The 17,084-nt window shown below is 55.0% G+C and overlaps 1 protein-coding gene across 1 annotated transcript in view; it reads right to left on the bottom strand.

Annotated features, from left to right (window-relative positions):
* Positions 1-17,084, bottom strand: part of CFAP92 (cilia and flagella associated protein 92 (putative)) — a 30,999-nt gene that overhangs the window by 10,076 nt on the left and 3,839 nt on the right. The window contains exons 2-9 of the mRNA XM_040246666.1: positions 14,760-14,950; positions 13,182-13,386; positions 12,037-12,168; positions 11,138-11,210; positions 9,728-9,849; positions 5,926-6,072; positions 1,984-2,168; positions 161-1,059 (exon numbers count right to left, since the gene is read on the bottom strand). Of these exons, the coding sequence (XP_040102600.1) occupies positions 161-1,059; positions 1,984-2,168; positions 5,926-6,072; positions 9,728-9,849; positions 11,138-11,210; positions 12,037-12,168; positions 13,182-13,386; positions 14,760-14,950 (1,954 nt within the window). The remainder of the gene's footprint in view (positions 1-160; positions 1,060-1,983; positions 2,169-5,925; positions 6,073-9,727; positions 9,850-11,137; positions 11,211-12,036; positions 12,169-13,181; positions 13,387-14,759; positions 14,951-17,084) is intronic.

The raw sequence follows: 17,084 nt of genomic DNA, 5'->3' as shown, positions 1-17,084 counted from the left end.
GGTCACAAAGACTCAGACGCGACTGAGCCTCACACTCACACTCACACTCACTCACACACAAACACGACACTAAATCACCGGCCGCCTCCCACCAGCGGCGACACTGAGCCTGAGCTTGATATCGCAAGCGCCCCCACCGCCCTGACGGCGGCCCACGTACCGGCTCTGGTGACGGGCCCACAGCTGCTGGAGGCCGTGGTCGGCCAGGCCCTCCAGGATGAGGAGGTGGACCTTCCCGTCCAGCAGGTGGACGCCGGTGATCACGTCCAGGTCAGGCTGCTCCTGGGTATTCACCCGGATCTTGAGGGCAGACAGGATCTGCTGGACGTCCTCCAGTGGGTAGGAGTCCAGGGCCAGGGCCCTGGCGTTGATCATGGTGACGTCCTGCAGGAGGCTGTGCAGCAAGGAGACCCGCCTGGACCCGAACACAAAGACCACGCGGCCGAACCGGGAGAGCGTGGGGTCGGCGCCACCCAGCCCTCCACGCAGCGGCACCGCCACATCCACCCGCAGCTTCAGCAGGCAGCTGGCCCCCACGTAGTCCCCCGGGGGCATCAGGCCGTGCGGCACGCCCTCCCTGGGGCCCCGGGGCCCCACTGCGTGCCCTCTCCTGCGGCCGGGGCCCAGGGGGGCGGCCCGGGGCTCGCAGCTGTGCACAGGGGCGGCCAGGTTCAGGTACTTGTGACCGAGGAGGAGGTCGGCGAAGCTGACCCGGGCCACGCCGTGCGGGTCCCACATCTTCTCCTGGGTTGCGAAGGGGTTGCTCTCCGTGTCTCCTGGGGAGATGAGGGCCTGGAGGTTGAGATAGGCGTCCAGAGGGTCCTCCCCAAACAGGGTGGGCTTGCGGGAATAGCTCTCGGACTTGCGGTCCCGGTCGTGCACTTCCACCACCATGGGGGGCCCCTCCAGATACTCCCTCAGGTCGCTGGGGTGCATGGCCCCCAGGAAGATGACGTTGACATCCTGGAAGTACACGTGGCTCCCGTGCGGCCGGCCCTCCGTGCAGTGCACCGGCGCCCTGTGGAACTGGTACTTGCAGTACACCGGGCTGCAGAGCCGCTGTGGACGGCGGGGCCGGGGGTCACCCCCTGTCCCCCTCCCCCTCCCCTCCAGGCGGCCCCCACCCAGCGGCTCAAATCCCAGCACCAGCTCATCGCCCCCCGCCCCCCACAGCCGACAGCCCCCGAGGTCTTCGGTTCATCATCCGCAAGCCCCAAGGACAGAGCCCGCTCTTCAGGCCACTGCGAGGACCCAGGGCCGCCTGCAGGGCCCCATCCTGGCGGCTGGGAGGGCTCAGCGAGCCGCAAGGTCCCCCCCGCACCCCCCGGGATGTCCAGTGCCACGCAGACAGGCCCTGTGCCTCCTCTCGTCCCGGGGCCAGGCACGGAGAAGGCGGAGAGGAGAGGCCTTCAGGACAGGGAACCCGTGTGTCCCAGACAGACACACTGGGGGGCTGGCAAGGGTCACCCTGAGCATATAGGGCACCCACGCAGAACTGGGGTCTGGTGTAAGAGGCCTGGCAGGGGCAGGCCTGTGTCCACATGGAGACAGGGAAGCTTGCATGCGCTAAGCCTCCTGCATTAGAAGCTGCCCGTCACACAGCGTGTGGTCAGAACATACAGTGCCGCTACCAAGGCACTGTTCATTTTTCCGAAATAAAGGCTCATGCTGAAAATTATCTGAAAATAATCCTGGGTGGGTTGGTATGGCTTCCCTGGTACTCGGCAGAAATAATGAAGAAGGCTTTCTGGAGAAATCCACTTCCAAGCCTGGCCTCTGAGAGCTGCACTGAGACCCCTCAGGCTGGGGGACTCCCGGCCCCAGGCGCCTGACAGCCTCTGGGCCTGGCTGAGCGGCCCTAAGTGGTGAGACAGGGCTGACGAGGGTACTTGTCATCGGGGCCCGGGGGACGGCGGACGGCGGGTGCGGCGCGGACAGCCGGGAAGGGCCGCTCTGACCCCAGCCGGCCCGGCGTGTGCTCACCTCTAGTTCCCTGATGGGCACGGGCTGCGACGGGAGGGAAGAAACGCACTTGATCTTTATGGTCATGGGGTTCAGATCCTGCTTCTGCTCTTCCGTCATGAGGGGAGCCTCAGTTTTCAGGGTCAAGAAACAATCTAAGATGCTGGCTGACCTCCCGCTGCCGTGGCTCACGACAGACTGCCATCCTGAGGACAGACAGACAGGGCGAGCCGATTCCCAAAGACAGCCCTGAGACCAGGACAGAGGGGCCGGGGAACCGGAGCGCCGAAGACAAAGTCAGACCTCGAGGAGGAGAACCCGAGATATAGTCACAACTGGGGGACGCCCACAGGCACCACATCAGCACCCGTCTCTCCACTGGGGCCTCATAGGTTCCCGAAGAGGATCTAAGTGTGTGCCTTTTTAAAAACGCTCTCATTTCTTTATCTCTGGCTGGGCTGGGTGCTGGGTATTCACGGCCGTGTGGGTGTTCCCTGCTTGCAGCTGAGCGGGGGCTGCTCCCTGGTGGCAGGGCCCCGGCTTCTCTCGTTGCAGAGCAGGGGCTCTGGGCGCACGGCCGTCAGCAGTTGCGGTGTGTGGGCTCAGTCGTTGCGGTTTTGCAGCAGTGTGACTGCAGAAAGGAGACAGGACCTGGCCTGCTGCAGGGCACACTGGCTGGGAGAACACTTCTCTCCTAGAAGGGGCCCAGACACCTCAGCAGGAGGAGACGTACTGGGGAAGGCAGGAAAAAAAACAACAAAAAGAGCTAAGCCCCGGCCCTGCAAGCCGAGGGGTCTGGTTAGTTTCAAATCCCGGATCTGTTAGTCGCCGTGTGACCTACAAGCAGTCACACGCTCTCTGAGGCTCCACATCCTCGTGTGCAAGAGGGACAGAGATCCCGCCCCTCTCAGGGTGCAGAGGATGGCGACGGCTCACGTGCAGGAAGGTGATGGGCTGGTAGGCTCTGCTGGCACAGGGTCCGTGCACAAAAAGACTGATTCGCTTCTGTTCACGAGGCTGGTAAGTATATGTTTAGGGCATTCGCACTCAAAGAGAGCAGCTGCTTCCAGAACAAGTCCCAGGCACAGACTGGGTACGTCTGCGGGGGCCACAGGCACCTCCTAGAGGACTCCTCCCTGCGCCCTCGTGACTCTCTGCAACAGACCAACTGCTTAAGGCCGTTGCCGATCATGACCTCTGTTCTAGGACTTCGTCAGCCTTTTCATAGAAGACCGCCCAGCTTAGGACTCTCCAATGCAAGTTCAGCTCAGTTCAGTCGCTCAGTCGTATCCGACTCTTTGCGACCCCGTGGACTGCAGCATCGCAGGCCTCCCTGTCCATCACCAACTCCCAGAGTTTGCTCAAACTCAGATGTTCATCGCATCAGTGATGCCACCAACCACCTCATCCTCTGTCATCCCCTTCTCCTCCTGCCTTCAATCTTGCCCAGCATCAGGGTCTTTTCCAGTGAGTCAGTTGTTTGAATCAGGTGGCCAAAGTATTAGAGTTTCAGCTTCAGCATCAGTCCTTCCAATGAATATTCAGGACTGATTTCATTTAGGATGGACTGGCTGGATCTCCTTGCTGTCCAAGGGATTCTCAAGAGTCTTCTCCAACACCGCAGTTCAAAAGCATCCATTCTTCAGTGCTCAGCTTTCTTGACAGTCCAACTCTCACATCCATACATGACCACTGGAAAAACCATAGCCTTGACTAGACGGACCTTTGTTGGCAAAGTAATGTCTCTGCTTTTTAAAATGCTGCCTAGGTTGGTCATAGCTTTTTTCCAAGGATCAAGCATCTTTTAATTTCATGGCTGCAGTCACCATCTGCAGTGATTTTAGAGCCTAAGAAAATGAAGTCTGTCACTGTTTCCATTGTTTCCCCATCTATTTGCCATGAAGTGATGGGACCAGATCCCATGATCTTCATTTTCTGAATGTTGAGCTTTAAGCCAACTTTTTCACTCTCCACTTTCACTTTCATCAAGAGGCTCTTTAGTTCTTCACTTTCTCCCATAAGGGTGGTGTCATCTGCATATCTGAGTTTATTGATATTTCTCCCAGCAATCTTGATTCCAGCTTGTGTTTCTTCCAGTCCAGCATTTCTCATGATGGACTCTGCGTATAAGTTAAATAAGCAGGGTGACAATATACAATCTTGACGTACTCCTTTGCTGATCTGGAACCAGTCTGTAGTTCCATGTCCATTTCTAACTATTGACTCTTGACCTGCGTACACATTTCTCAAGAGGCAGGTCACGTGGTCTAGTATTCCCATCTCTTGACGAATTTTCCACAGTTTGTTGTGATCCACACAGTCAAAGGTTTTGGTATGATCAAGAAAGCAAAAGTAGATGTTTTTCTGGAACTCTCTTGCTTTTTCGATGATCCAGTGGAAGACTCTCAAGAGTCTTCTCCAACACCACGGTTCAAAACCATCAATCTCATGCTATTATATTTCACGGGAAAAGCAGCCACAGTTGACTTGATGAGCCACGGCCACCTGCAGGTAAAACCGTGGCGTTGGTGCTGGGCGGGGGGCAGGGGTCTCTGCTCCCCCTGCTGGAGGCAGCTTGTGTGCAGCTGCCCCGTCAGCAGCCGACCTGGCAGAGGAGCAGCCTGTCCGATCCCACCATGCGCGCGGCCCCCCTCAGAGCCGTTCACACACAGCATCTTTACACCCCTGGGGGGAAGGAAGTCACTGTCCCCATTTCACAGATGAGGACACTGAGGCTCGGAGAAAGCAGGCAACCTGCTGGGAAGCGGGTGAGCCAGAATCATAGCCGGCGTGTCACTCCTGCAGTCACCGTCAGCGTGTACAAGGCCATCACGGCAGAGCTTACGGGGAGGGGCGCCCAGGTACCTCTCGGCTCCGCCTGCCAGGCACGGCCCCCCAGCAGGCGTGTCTTCAGTCGGGCGTCCCCCTCCCCTCACTGCAGTCAGGAACCGGCCAGGCAGGTCCCCGGGCCCCCCCCACCTGGAGCAGCAGCGGTTCATGAAGCAGCGAGAACCCAAGACGCTGCCCCAGGCGGGGTCTCGGGGCGGCTGCACGGAGGCATGGTCCTCCTGGACAGGGCTCGGGCAGTGCGTGAAGAGTCCCTGAAAACTCACTTTGGGTGGAACTGATCTTCAAAAATCTGTCTGGAAGTGCGAACTGAAAAGTTAAGAGTGTTTCCTCGAAACGTATCCACATCACCCCAAGTGCCTATGGGAACAAGACTTTTCCCAGCTTTCCTGAACCTGGAGAGTGACCCTGTGAGTCTACCTAAGCTGCTTCTTCAGATCATCCGGAAGACGGCGCTAGTCCACCCTGATGGTCTAAAAACCCAGAGTGAAGTGTGTCTCGGATTCTCTTCTCTGAAACAAGGGGGATTCCCTCCATGTTACCTTTTTAAGACAAAGTCAGATAATTTTACTCAATCAGCTAATTTTTTCCATCCATGGACAGAATACCTATTTATTTTAGATCAAACCTACTTTATAAATTGGGGTGGATCTTGCAAAGCAAAAGACCCTCGTTCTGCCCCTGAGCTGTATGTCCTCAGGGAAGTTCCACACTGAAGAAACAGTGAGGATGATAACCGCGCCCTATTCCAGCAGTACCAGTACCACCAGTTCACTGGGTCAGAGTTTGTCCTGAGACGCCGGCAGCAGGACGTAAACCCTGCTTACCTGTCCCCATTTCCTGTACGGATGCCCTTAGGAACACTGTTCGTGCAAAGCAGCATTTTAGCAAACAAACCTGGGCTGTCTGTTACCCTCACATGTTTGCTTGGACTTTGTGATCAGACCTGGGTTGGAATCCTGGGTTCACTTGCTCGCTGTGGGACCCCGGACGACGCGTGTGGCCTCTCTGTGCCTCCGTGTCCCACCTGGAACAGTGAGGCCGCTCACCCCTGGTGTGTGGAGGTGGCACCGGGCGTCCCGTCACAGCCCGCCTGCCTGGACGCCGGGCACCTACCTGCCAGGAGCGGCAAGACCTCCAGCTGGATGGAGAAGCTGCCGTGCTTCGCGGGGCCCGCCAGCCGCACATTTGCGCTGCCCTCCCCACGAGACGTCCTCCTCCTCCTCTGCGCCTTCCTCCTGCCGTCAGACTCTTTCCGCTTAACTGTGAGATCAGAGGAAGGGAAGAGGGTCAGGGAGGGCTCCCTGCAGTCAGAGGCTCCTACCGCACCCCAGCGGCGTCCACCTGTGGAGAGCAGCAGGAAATGAGGGGGCGTCCTGGTCCCCCCACCCACCGCTGCCCAGAGCCTGCCGTGCCAACACCAGCCACGGAAAACACCCAACTTCTCCTCCACGTTGGCCTTAACCGCAGCGCAGGGCTGACGGCTGGGCCCTGGAGCTGAGCCATCACAGTTCCAGAACCAGCTCCTTGCCTCCTACGGGGCAAGCACCATAACCAATCTGAGCCTCAATCCCCCGTCTGCCGAAGAGAGAAGGGAAACATCCGTGAGAGGCTCAGCCCAGAGCCCAGCTCAGAAGACAGGACGCAGGCGCCGGGCGACTAAAACCGCAAGCTACTGGTTCTGCGGGAGAAAGACCGACGGGACCGACCACGGTGGGCAAACACCCAGGAACAGGCACACAAAGGGGGGCGCGACAGGGGCCCGAGGGAGCACTTCTGATCAGCGGGAAAGGGGGCACTGGGTGACTAAGGACACCGACTGTCCCTGTGGAGGCAAATTAAACCACGGGGCCCCTCACGCCACATGCAGGGTGAGCTGCAGACCAAAGACGGAAAAGAAAACCTTCCCAACGATTAGACGCACACGTGGGAGACTAGGCTGCTGTCTGCATAAGACGAGGTTCTAAACCGTTCCCCAAGGTACAAACTGGGGAAGAACAGGCGAACGCCTGCCGCACGTGACGAGACAGCCTCCGTGCAGGGGAACGGTGAGACAGCCCAGCCTGCAGAGCTTCCAGTGCGTGAACTATGCAGAATTATTCAAAAGACCCTAAAAAGCAAGGCTTGGGGACAATAGGAAAAATCATTTCAACCCAACAGAACAACATAAATGAAGACACACAAATAGGGCGATGACTCCCAGACGCTCCCGACCCCACGAATCAGGAACTGGGCCCTGACTCTGCCAAGCGGGGGTGACTCAGAGAAGTGGGAATTCTTGGTGCTGCCGTCAGGAGGGTGAGGAGGTACAACCAGGACTACACCAGCAGCACCTCCTGAGGGACCAGCGAGCCTGGCCCAGCCCGGGAACCCGCAGGCAGGCGCCCAGAGCCTCCTGCGTGTGCTGGAGCCCCAGCAGGGACGGTCACCGCCGCTGGCAGCAATATGAAACTGGTGACCAGCAGATGGCTCTCAGCGAGGCCAGGGGGGGGCGAAGAGGCCGGACTGGCGATGGCCAGTCAGCTCAGCCGCTCAGGCGTGTCCGACCCTTTGCGACCCCATGGACTGCAGCACGCCAGGCCTCCCTGTCCATCACCAACTCCCGGAGCCTACTCAAACTCACGTCCATTGAGTGGGTGATGCCATCCAATCATCGCATCCTCTGTCGTCCCCTTCTCCTCCCGCCTTCGATCTTTCCGAGCATCAGGGTCTTTTCCAATGAGTCAATTCTTCGCATCAGGCAGCCAAAGGATTGGTGGTTCAGCTTCACCATCAGTCCTTCCATTGAATATTCAGGACTGATTTTCTTTAGGATTGACTGGTTGGATCTCCTTGCAGTCCAAGAGACTCTCAAGAGTCTTCTCCAACACCACAGTTCAAAAGTATCAATTCTTCGGCACTCAGCTTTCTTCACAGTCCAACTCTCACATCCATACATGACCACTGGAAAAACCATAGCTTTGACTAGACGGACCTTTGCTGGCAAAGTAATGTCTCTGCTTTTTAATAAGCTGTCCAGGTTGGTCATAGCTTTTCTTCCAAGGACTAAGTGTCTTTTAATTTCACAGCTGCAGTCACCATCTGCAGTGATTTTGGAGCCCAAGGAAATAAAGTCTCTCACTATTTCCACTGTTTCCCCATCTACCCATGAAGTGATGGGACCGGATGCCATGATCTTAGTTTTTTGAATGTTGAGTTTTAAGCCAACTTTTTCACTCTCCTCTTTCACTTTTATCAAGAGGCTCTTTAGTTTTTCTTCACTTTCTGCCATAAGGGTGGTGTCATCTGTGTATCTGAGGTTACTGATATTTCTCCCGGCAATCTTGATTCCAGCTTGTGCTTCATGCAGCCCGGAATTTCACATGTACTCTGCACAGAAGTTAAATAAGCAGGGTGACAATATACAGCCTTGACGTACTCCTTTCCTGATTTGGAACCAGTCCATTGTTGCATGTCTGGTTCTAACTGTTGCTTCTTGACCTGCATACAGATTTCTCAGAAGGCAGGAAAGGTGGTCTGGTATTCCCATCTCTTCAAGAATTTTCTACAGTTTCTACACAGTCAAAGCCTTTGGCGAAGTTAAGAAAGCAGAAGTAGATGTTTTTCTGGAACTCTCTTGCTTTTTCGATGATCCAGCAGATGTTGGCAATTTGATCTCTGGTTCCTCTGCCCTTTCTAAATCCAGTGTGAGCATCTGGAGGTGCACGGTCACATACTGTTGAAGCCTGGCTTGGAGAATTTTGAGTATTACTTTGCTAGCATGTGAGATGAGTACAATTGTGTGGTAGTTTGAGCATTCTTTGGCATTGCCTTTCTTTGGGATTGGAATGAAAGCTGACCTTTTCCGGTCCTGTGGCCACTGCTGAGTTTTCCAGATTTGCTCACACATTGAGTGCAGTACTTTCACAGCATCATCTTTTAGCATCTGAAACAGCTCGTATTGACACAAATACATCACAGAAAAAGAGGCAGGTTCAGGGCTTCCCTGGCATGTCCGATTCTTTGTGACGCTGACTGTAGCCCCCAGGCTCCTCTGTCGGTGGGGACAGTGGAGTGGGTTGCCATTCTCTCCTCCAGGGAGCTTCCCAACCCAGGGATGGGTTATGGAGACTCTCTGCTGCCATTACAGCCGAGAGGATGGGAACGGGGGCAAGTGTCCTGTGTGCGGCTCTAGGACCCTGGAGACTCAACAGTTTGCTGAAAACCTGGTGAGGAAATCTAAGCCAAGAAGGAGGAGGTGGACTCAGGGATCCGAGCATCCTCGCTGGGAGCCTGACTCTCAGATACACGCTTCCGAGAGCGGCTCCTGGGACCTGGGATGCAGTTTCCCTGGTTCCACCCTAAGAAGCACGCACCTTCTCAGCTTCCAAAGAGTCACTCCACACACGCCACAGCCCACACACCTACCCTACACAGCATCGACCACACGGAGGCGTAATTAATTTTCTGGACGTCTCTGGTCAGTATTACAGATCTTCATGTCCCCCATTCCCTGGTGACTGAGATGCTTAAGAATCCGCTTGCAATGTGGGAGAGCTGGGCTCGATCCCTGGGTTGGGAAGATCCCCAGGAGGGGGGCGTGGCGGCCCACTCCAGCACTCTTGCCTGGAGGATCCCATGGACAGAGGAGCCTGGCGGGCTGCAGTCCACGGGGTCGCAGAGTCGGACACAACTGAGACGCTAAGCACGTACACACAGCGCAATGGACCAGAAGCACAGAAACACTGGTGGCGAAGAACGGGTGGGCGGCTCAGCGGGCGGACGGTGAGACAGACTGGGTCGGTTAAAAGCTGCACAGAGTACTGTTTATTTTTATTAACGTGGGAGCCTTATCGAAGCTTTCTGAATCTGAAGCATTTCATAATTCTCTTTCAGGTCCAGTCACACTATAAAGTTCCAAAATCCCATCCTGACTTACTCGGAAATTTCTGCTTCTCTAACAGGTTTGTCAGGCTGCTGAATGACGGCTTCTCAATTAGCTCCTTCGCCTCTGTTGTGGTTGCCCCTCCCAAAGGGGTAACCGGTTTGGAATCACCCCATCTAGAAAATGCACAAAGAGAAAAATAAAGGCAAGTGAGACAAATTAGGGATCGGAGCTAAGAACCTATTTACTGAATTGAATGTAAGTAGATTCTCAAAAAGATGACACTGCCTTCATTTAAACGGCTGCCTCTAACAGTCACCAGGGACTGTTACTGATAAAATGCAAATTGTAGTTCAGCAAGCCCTGGGTGGCCCTGAGACTCCCATCTCTAACACAGCCCCACTAATGACGAGGCTGCTTCTCTGCAGACAACCTTGAACTATCAATTATGACGATTGAAAATATACTATTGATTAAAATAAAATCAACTGAAAACTCTAAATATCTAGGAATTCACTTACAGGAATTACCCACAACATGTACAGGAAAAAAAATTAACCCTATTAAAAGCCATATAGGAGGAACAGAATTAGGTGAAAAGATATACCGCAATCATGGATAGGGGAACTTCATAATGTAAAAATGTCAATTCTCTCCAAATAAATCTATCAATTCCTGCAAAAAAAACCTTGAACCAACATTTTCAAATGATGTGTTCTGAGTCACTGCTGTACAGAAGAAACTAATGGCGTGTTGTAAATCTCCTGGACTTCAATACAATTTTTTGTTTAATGACAGTTCTCTTGGTCCTTCCCATGCCATCCCACAAGTCACCAGGTGGATCTCCCTTCTCCCCCTGGTCCCCACAGCGTCTGAGAAGTCCCCTTCTCTGGTTCCCCCCTTAGGCTGCAGGAGGTCCGGGAGCAACAGCCCTCCCAACAGGAGGCGCAGTGGACTCAGCTGTCCAATGTATAGGTTGGGATCCCAGCTTTATCAACGCCCCCAAGCCTCCCAAGCATTCTAGTTTTATAACTTTGTGCCAACCACTTAGCCGTGAAGTCTCTTGATGGAGAAAATGGAGATGGTAATGCCACCCGCCCAGAGTGATGAAGCTGACGGTAATATGAAAGGCACGAAACGGCAACCACTCCAGTACTCTTGCCTGGAGAATCCCACGGGCGGAGGAGCCTGGTGGGCTACAGTCCATGAGGTCACAGAGTCAGACACGACTGAGCGACTTCACTTTCACTTTCACCGCGTGCAGAAGCAGGGGCCTGAGGCATAACACGGGTTCAGAGGACTCAGAGACCTTTTCCGGTTCTGTGCCCCCACGTGGACTGCGTGAGCTCCTGGTTAAGTGAAGCTACCAAAACTCCACGAGGCTCTGGGAGGGGGGCTTGCAGGGCAAGAAGAAGAGGAGGCCCCTTTCCCACACCCCCCAGAACAGCACGGGGCCCTTCTTACTGGACTGTGGCAAGCTCTTCCGGCCTGAGTAGCTTTTCATGGTCCTCGGGGCTCCCGGGAAGAGTTTCCGCGTCTGCTGGGAGAGAACCCGACCACATGAGCCAGCGCCTCCAAGCCTCCCGCCCTGTACGAGCTCACCAAGAACGAGGGCCCTGGACACGTTTGCAGTGCCAGCCCCCGAGCCGCAGTCTCCAAGCGTTCAGCAAAATGTCTGTGGATAATACACGACTAAATGGACGAATATGCAGATAACTATGATTATTTGGACAAACGGAGGCAAGACTAGGCCTCTAGGTCCTTAGGTAACAATCCACAGAGCACAAAACAGAAGTCTCCTCTCCATTCACGCGGCCGCTTCAGCACCGTTTACACTGGAGACTACCGGAAACGCTCCCCAGTTCCCTCTATTCCCACCAACAGCAAACAGTGAAGCAAGTCACAGCGGTGCCAGGAGATGAACTACTATGAAGCCACCACAAGAAGGTCATGCAACGTTGTTAAGGAAACAGAAGGTGATGACGCAATGATCTCACACTAGAAGGTTATGTGCCCAGAATAACCTCATCTGTACCAAAAAAAGAAAACAATCTCAGCACAAAAACGAAAGAATCTGCCATAACATTTGTTCCTGGTGACCAAACAATCCGTTACGTTCCCTGCTTGCTTTACGCTTTTCTGTATTTACTGACTATTCTAAAAACCAAACAAAAGCTGTGTAACGTCTCCACTGAGAGAAGGGTTGTTTGTAAGTGACCAAAATGGAAGAATCAGCTACCGTGATTGGCCGGTGGGCGGGGAGCCACACCCAGCTCAGAGGGCCAGTGCCAGTGTGCCACCTGGGACCCCCAGCCGCCGCCCTCCGCCGGGTCCGCGTGCCCACGCAGGCCGCCTGCACTCACCGTGCGCTGGCTTCAAGGACCGTCTCAGTTTCTCGAGCTTCTCTGGCGTGTGGTCCTGGCACTGCTCCTCTTTGGCGTGAACGCCCTGTTCCGACAATCTTCTCTGACTTAGAACCACATTTTTCACTTCCTCTGGAACACAGGAGGAGACAGCATCGCTGACTCGGCTCATCAGAAACACACTTACTGCTTACCCACCAGGGGAGCGTCCCTCGCCTGGCGCTGGAGCAGTAAGACGGGGAGCCGCGGCCGGGAGCTTGCCCACCTCGCCGCCCGGCTTCTCCCAGGCGAGTCCCCAGGCCGGCGCCTGTGGCTGCGTTAGCCGCTCACCCCGCACTGGAAGGCAGGCACCACCCCCTGCCCATCATACAGAGGCTTCCGTCACCCTCGTGTGCTTTACCAAGGGCGACGCCCCTCAGGGTCTCTCCCAGCTGTCAGTGGGGGGCAGACGAGCAGAGCAGGGGGAGAGGGGGAAGGTTAAAGCAGACAGACAGGTGAGACCGGGCGCAGTACTGGAGGATGGATGGCCCTCTGGGAATAAGAAATTAGGCCAAGAGCCCCCGGTGCCGCGAGGCTGGCCCTGCAGTGCGGAGAAGCCTCGCGTCTTCAGGGGCCAGGGCTGGACCCGGGGTGCAGGTGATGGTGGCGGTGAGAAAGAAGGCTCAGGGCGGCGGGGGCACGGTGCCTTCGAGACTGGACTCCAACGTCACACTTGGTTCCCGAAGATGCAGGGCAGCTGTGAAAAGCCGCAGAGCCGCCAAGCGCCAGGGTCTCAGGCGTGATACAGGAAGGTCAGGGGCGGCAGAGAGGAGACAGGAAAAATGTGCGTGCAGACAGAGGAGGCAGGTGAGGGCAGAGAGCCCCGGGAGAGCCACACCAGGCAGGGCCGCCAAGCAGGCGCTGGGCCGGGGGGCAGCGGTGGCCGAGAGTGGCGGGCACGGCAGGAGCCAGCCACGGCCTGGGGCTTCAAAGGGTCACCGGCCAACACTGAGAGCAACAGAGGTGTCGCTGTGCTCACGGGCGCCAGCTCGGGCCCCCAAAAACCAGACGTGCCCAACAAAGGGACACTGGCTTTCTGCTGTCAACTGGTGAGAGGCCACCATGTCCTGGGAACGTTTCAGGTCAAACCCAGACACCTGACTTACCGAAAGATCCCATATCTTCCATAAACCCGGAAGACTTTAGCCGATAATACTTGACTCTCTTCGAAACCTTTTCCTTGGTGTCCCAGACCTTCAAGGTGATTTTGTGAAAATTTATTTTCTTCAGTAACTCCTTGGTCACGTTGATGTTGAAAGCTTGGGTCCACGACACCCAGACCCTGTCCCCTTCTTGCCACGGCCTGATGGTCTGTGTGAAAGGACAGGAGACTCTCAGGGGCCAAGATCTGACCGCCGGCACGGCGAGCAGGGCCCGGCCCTCCGCCTGTCTGTCTGTGTGTCCCGACCTCTCCCAGCTCCCAGCTCATATCAGCAATCAGGAAATGGGTGCCAGGAACAGGGGCTTGAGCGTCTCTGGGTTCCTCGGAAAAATAAAAGTTAAAGCAATTCCTGCAGAGATGCCCTCCCCAGGGGCTTGCCATCCCGCCCCGAGCCCCGCCCTAGCGCAGAGGGCCCGCGCCCAGGAGCACACGCCCATGCTCACTCGCACACGTACGAAGAAACAGCAAGAGTTGCCAAAGCTTTGGAAACACCAAAGAAATCCTTAGGTTGAAAATACCTGCACAGACAATCCTTGGGTCACTATCATTAGGTTCATGCACATTGCCAGTCAGCAGATCTGGGACGGCGCCCAGTTCAGTTCAGTTCAGTTCAGTCGCTCAGTCGTGTCTGACTCTTTGCGACCCCATGAATCGCAGCACGCCAGGCCTCCCTGTCCATCACCAACTCCCGGAGTTCACTCAGACTCACGTCCATCGAGTCCGTGATGCCATCCAGCCATCTCATCCTCTGTCGTCCCCTCCTCCTCCTGCCCCCAATCCCTCCCAGCATCAGAGTCTTTTCCAATGAGTCAACTCTTCGCATGAGGTGGCCAAAGTACTGGAGTTTCAGCTTTAGCATCATTTCTTCCAAAGAAATCCCAGGGCTGATCTCCTTCAGAATGGACTGGTTGGATCTCCTTGCAGTTCAAGGAACTCTCAAGAGTTCTCCTACACCACAGTTCAAACGCATCAATTCTTCAGCACTCAGCTTTCTTCACAGTCCAACTCTCACATCCGTACATGACCACAGGAAAAACCACAGCCTTGACTAGATGGACCTTAGTCGGCAAAGTAATGTCTCTGCTTTTGAAAGGTCTTGAATTTCCAGCAAGTTCCAGGGGAAGCCAGCATCCATTATGCTCGTGCTGTTTCTTGCGGTTATCAGACGACATGCAAGGCCACACACACACACACACACACACACAGGCAGACACACACACAGAGAGACACACACACACACAGACACACGCAGACACACACAGACACACAGACACACAGACACAGACACACACAGACACACAGAGACACAGACACACACAGACAAACACACCCACACACACAGACACACAGAGACACACACACACACAGACACACGCAGACACACACACAGAGAGACACACACACAGACACACACACACACACAGAGACACACACACAGACACAGACACACGCAGACACACACAGACACACACAGACACAGACACACAGAGACACACAGACACACACACGCACGCACACTCACCTTCACTCCCGAGTCCAGGAACACTTTGGCCACAGTTGGAAAGAGCAGCACGTCGACTTTCTTACGCTCCCCGTCGTCGGGCAGGAGGGAGTACTCGATGTGGTAGTAATGGTGGGCCTTTGCAACGGGCTTGTCTGTTTTAGGCTGCCGCCTGTATTTTTCAACCAAACTCGAAAATCTCCCTTTATGACCTAGAGGACACAGATGGAGTGAGTCCCGTCCTAATGTCACATGAGAAGGCAGAGCCGTCGCCATGACTCCCTGCTCCCAAGAAGAGCCGGAGACTGGGGCGGTGGGGGGAGGGGGGCCCTGTGCAGCCACCCGCCCGGCGTGAGGATGTGTGTCGGGCCCTTCGCTAATGACTCTGAGGTCAGCATCTCCGTAAAGGTGTTAAAACCAAACATCACAGCACGATGGGCTTTGTGCAACATCAGCGGCATGAACACAACAACAGAGTAGGGGTTTGTGGGGTGGGCACCCTGGGGGCACCCTGGGGGGGTAATCCTGGGGGGCATCCGGCACCCTGGGGGTATCCTGGAGGGGTATCCTGGGGGGCACCCTGGGCGGGTATCCTGGGGGGCACCCTGGGGGTATCCTGGGGGGCACCCTGAGAGGGTACCCTGGGCGGGTATCCTGGGGTGGGGGGTGCCCCAGAGGCCGTCAGCGAGTCGTGCAGGGGCAAAGCTGGCAGCCACCCCAGGCTGAGCCCACCAAAACCTCACCAAGGAAGCTGCGAGACGTGGGGCAGTGGGGCAGGCAGAACACAAAGGGAGTCTGGGCTTCCCCAAGAGGCACAGCCCTCCAGGCCTGCCCTTGAGTGTCAGCTGGAGCCTCCAGGCTGAGTGTTAACACAGCGAAAAGGTGACTCAGGAACCCCACACGGCTTCCTCTGAGCCGCCTCCTGTAAGACTGACGATTTCAAAGCTGTCGCTGTAAACTGTCAACGGTGTATCGCCCAGGAGGCGGCTGTACATGGGAGGTGCCCCCCCAAGGTCTTCAGGAGGGAGCTTCTCACAGCCGGCCTCAGGGGCAGGAGGAATCCTGGTGAGGGGAGGCGGCGAGGAAGCTGGCAGCTTCGCAGACCCATGTCCAACCCAAGCCGCCGCGGGCCCCGCGTCCAGACCCAAGCCGCCGCGGGCCAGCAGGTCACACACTCTCCCGTGGCCTGTCTACAGCTCCCAAATGCTGCAGCGTGGCAGCGAGCAGTGCAACAATAGCTATCCAGAAAGTTAAGACACTTACTCCTTGGAAGACAAATCTAGACAGCGGATAAAAAGCAGAGACAATACTTTGTCTACAAAGGTCCGTCTAGTCAAAGCTATGGTTTTTCCAGTAGTCACACATAATTATGAGAGTTGGACAATAAAAAAGACCAAAACCGAAGAATTGATGCCTTCAAACTGTGGTGCTGGATAACACTCTTGAGAGTCCCCTGGACAGCAAGGAGATCAAACCAGTCAATCCTAAAGGAAGTCAACCCCGAATAGTCCTTGGAAGGACTGAAGCTGAAGCTCCAGTACTTTGGCTACTGGTGTGAAGAGCTGACTCACTGGAAAAGACCTTTATGCTGGGAAAGACTGAGGACAGGAGGAGAAGGGGACGAGAGAGGATGAGATGGTGTCATAGACTCAAAGGACATAAGTTTGAGCAAACTCCAGGAGACAGTCAAGGACAGGGAAGCCTGGCGTGCTGCAGTCTGGGGTCACAAAGAGTCAGGCACAACTGAGCGACTGAACACCAATCCAAAAAATATAAACACGCATCGTAAGCCCCGCAATTCCACTTCCTGAAATTCAGGCGACACAAGGACCCACACACAAGCCCAGAAATGTCCATACGACCGTGTCTACTGAATAACTGGAGACAACTTACATGTTCGCCAACACGGGGCAGGGTAAATTAGACACACAGGACAGAGCACTACAGCACACAGGTGTTTTAAAACCAACACCAACAAAGCGAACCAAGTCTGCGCATATCCGGTAAGATATCCGAGATATACCATCGAAGTTTTAGGAAGCAAGCTGTAGAACAGGATACGAAAACAAACAACTTGCATAAACATTCATGGATAAGTTCATAAACATTCAGGTCTTTAAGGAAAAAACATTGAAGCTAGAATTTTACACCTAACCAAAGAGATAGGTTCTTCAAAGATACTGATGCTGTAAAAATACTTTCAGGCAAGGTCTCTGTAAGTGGAGCTGCACAGCGATCTATTTTATAAACGCCTTTGGAGAAAGGGCCAATATAAGCAAAACAAGTCTAAGAGAAGCTGCAAGAGATGTGAAGGTTGAAGGTGATCAAATAACCACCCGTGTTCTT

This window comes from Oryx dammah, unplaced genomic scaffold (assembly GCF_014754425.2).
Source record: "Oryx dammah isolate SB20612 unplaced genomic scaffold, SCBI_Odam_1.1 HiC_scaffold_9, whole genome shotgun sequence".
NCBI lineage: Eukaryota > Metazoa > Chordata > Mammalia > Artiodactyla > Bovidae > Oryx > Oryx dammah.
The sequence above is the reverse complement of the archived record's forward strand: the minus strand, read 5'-3'. Positions and strand labels throughout refer to the sequence as shown.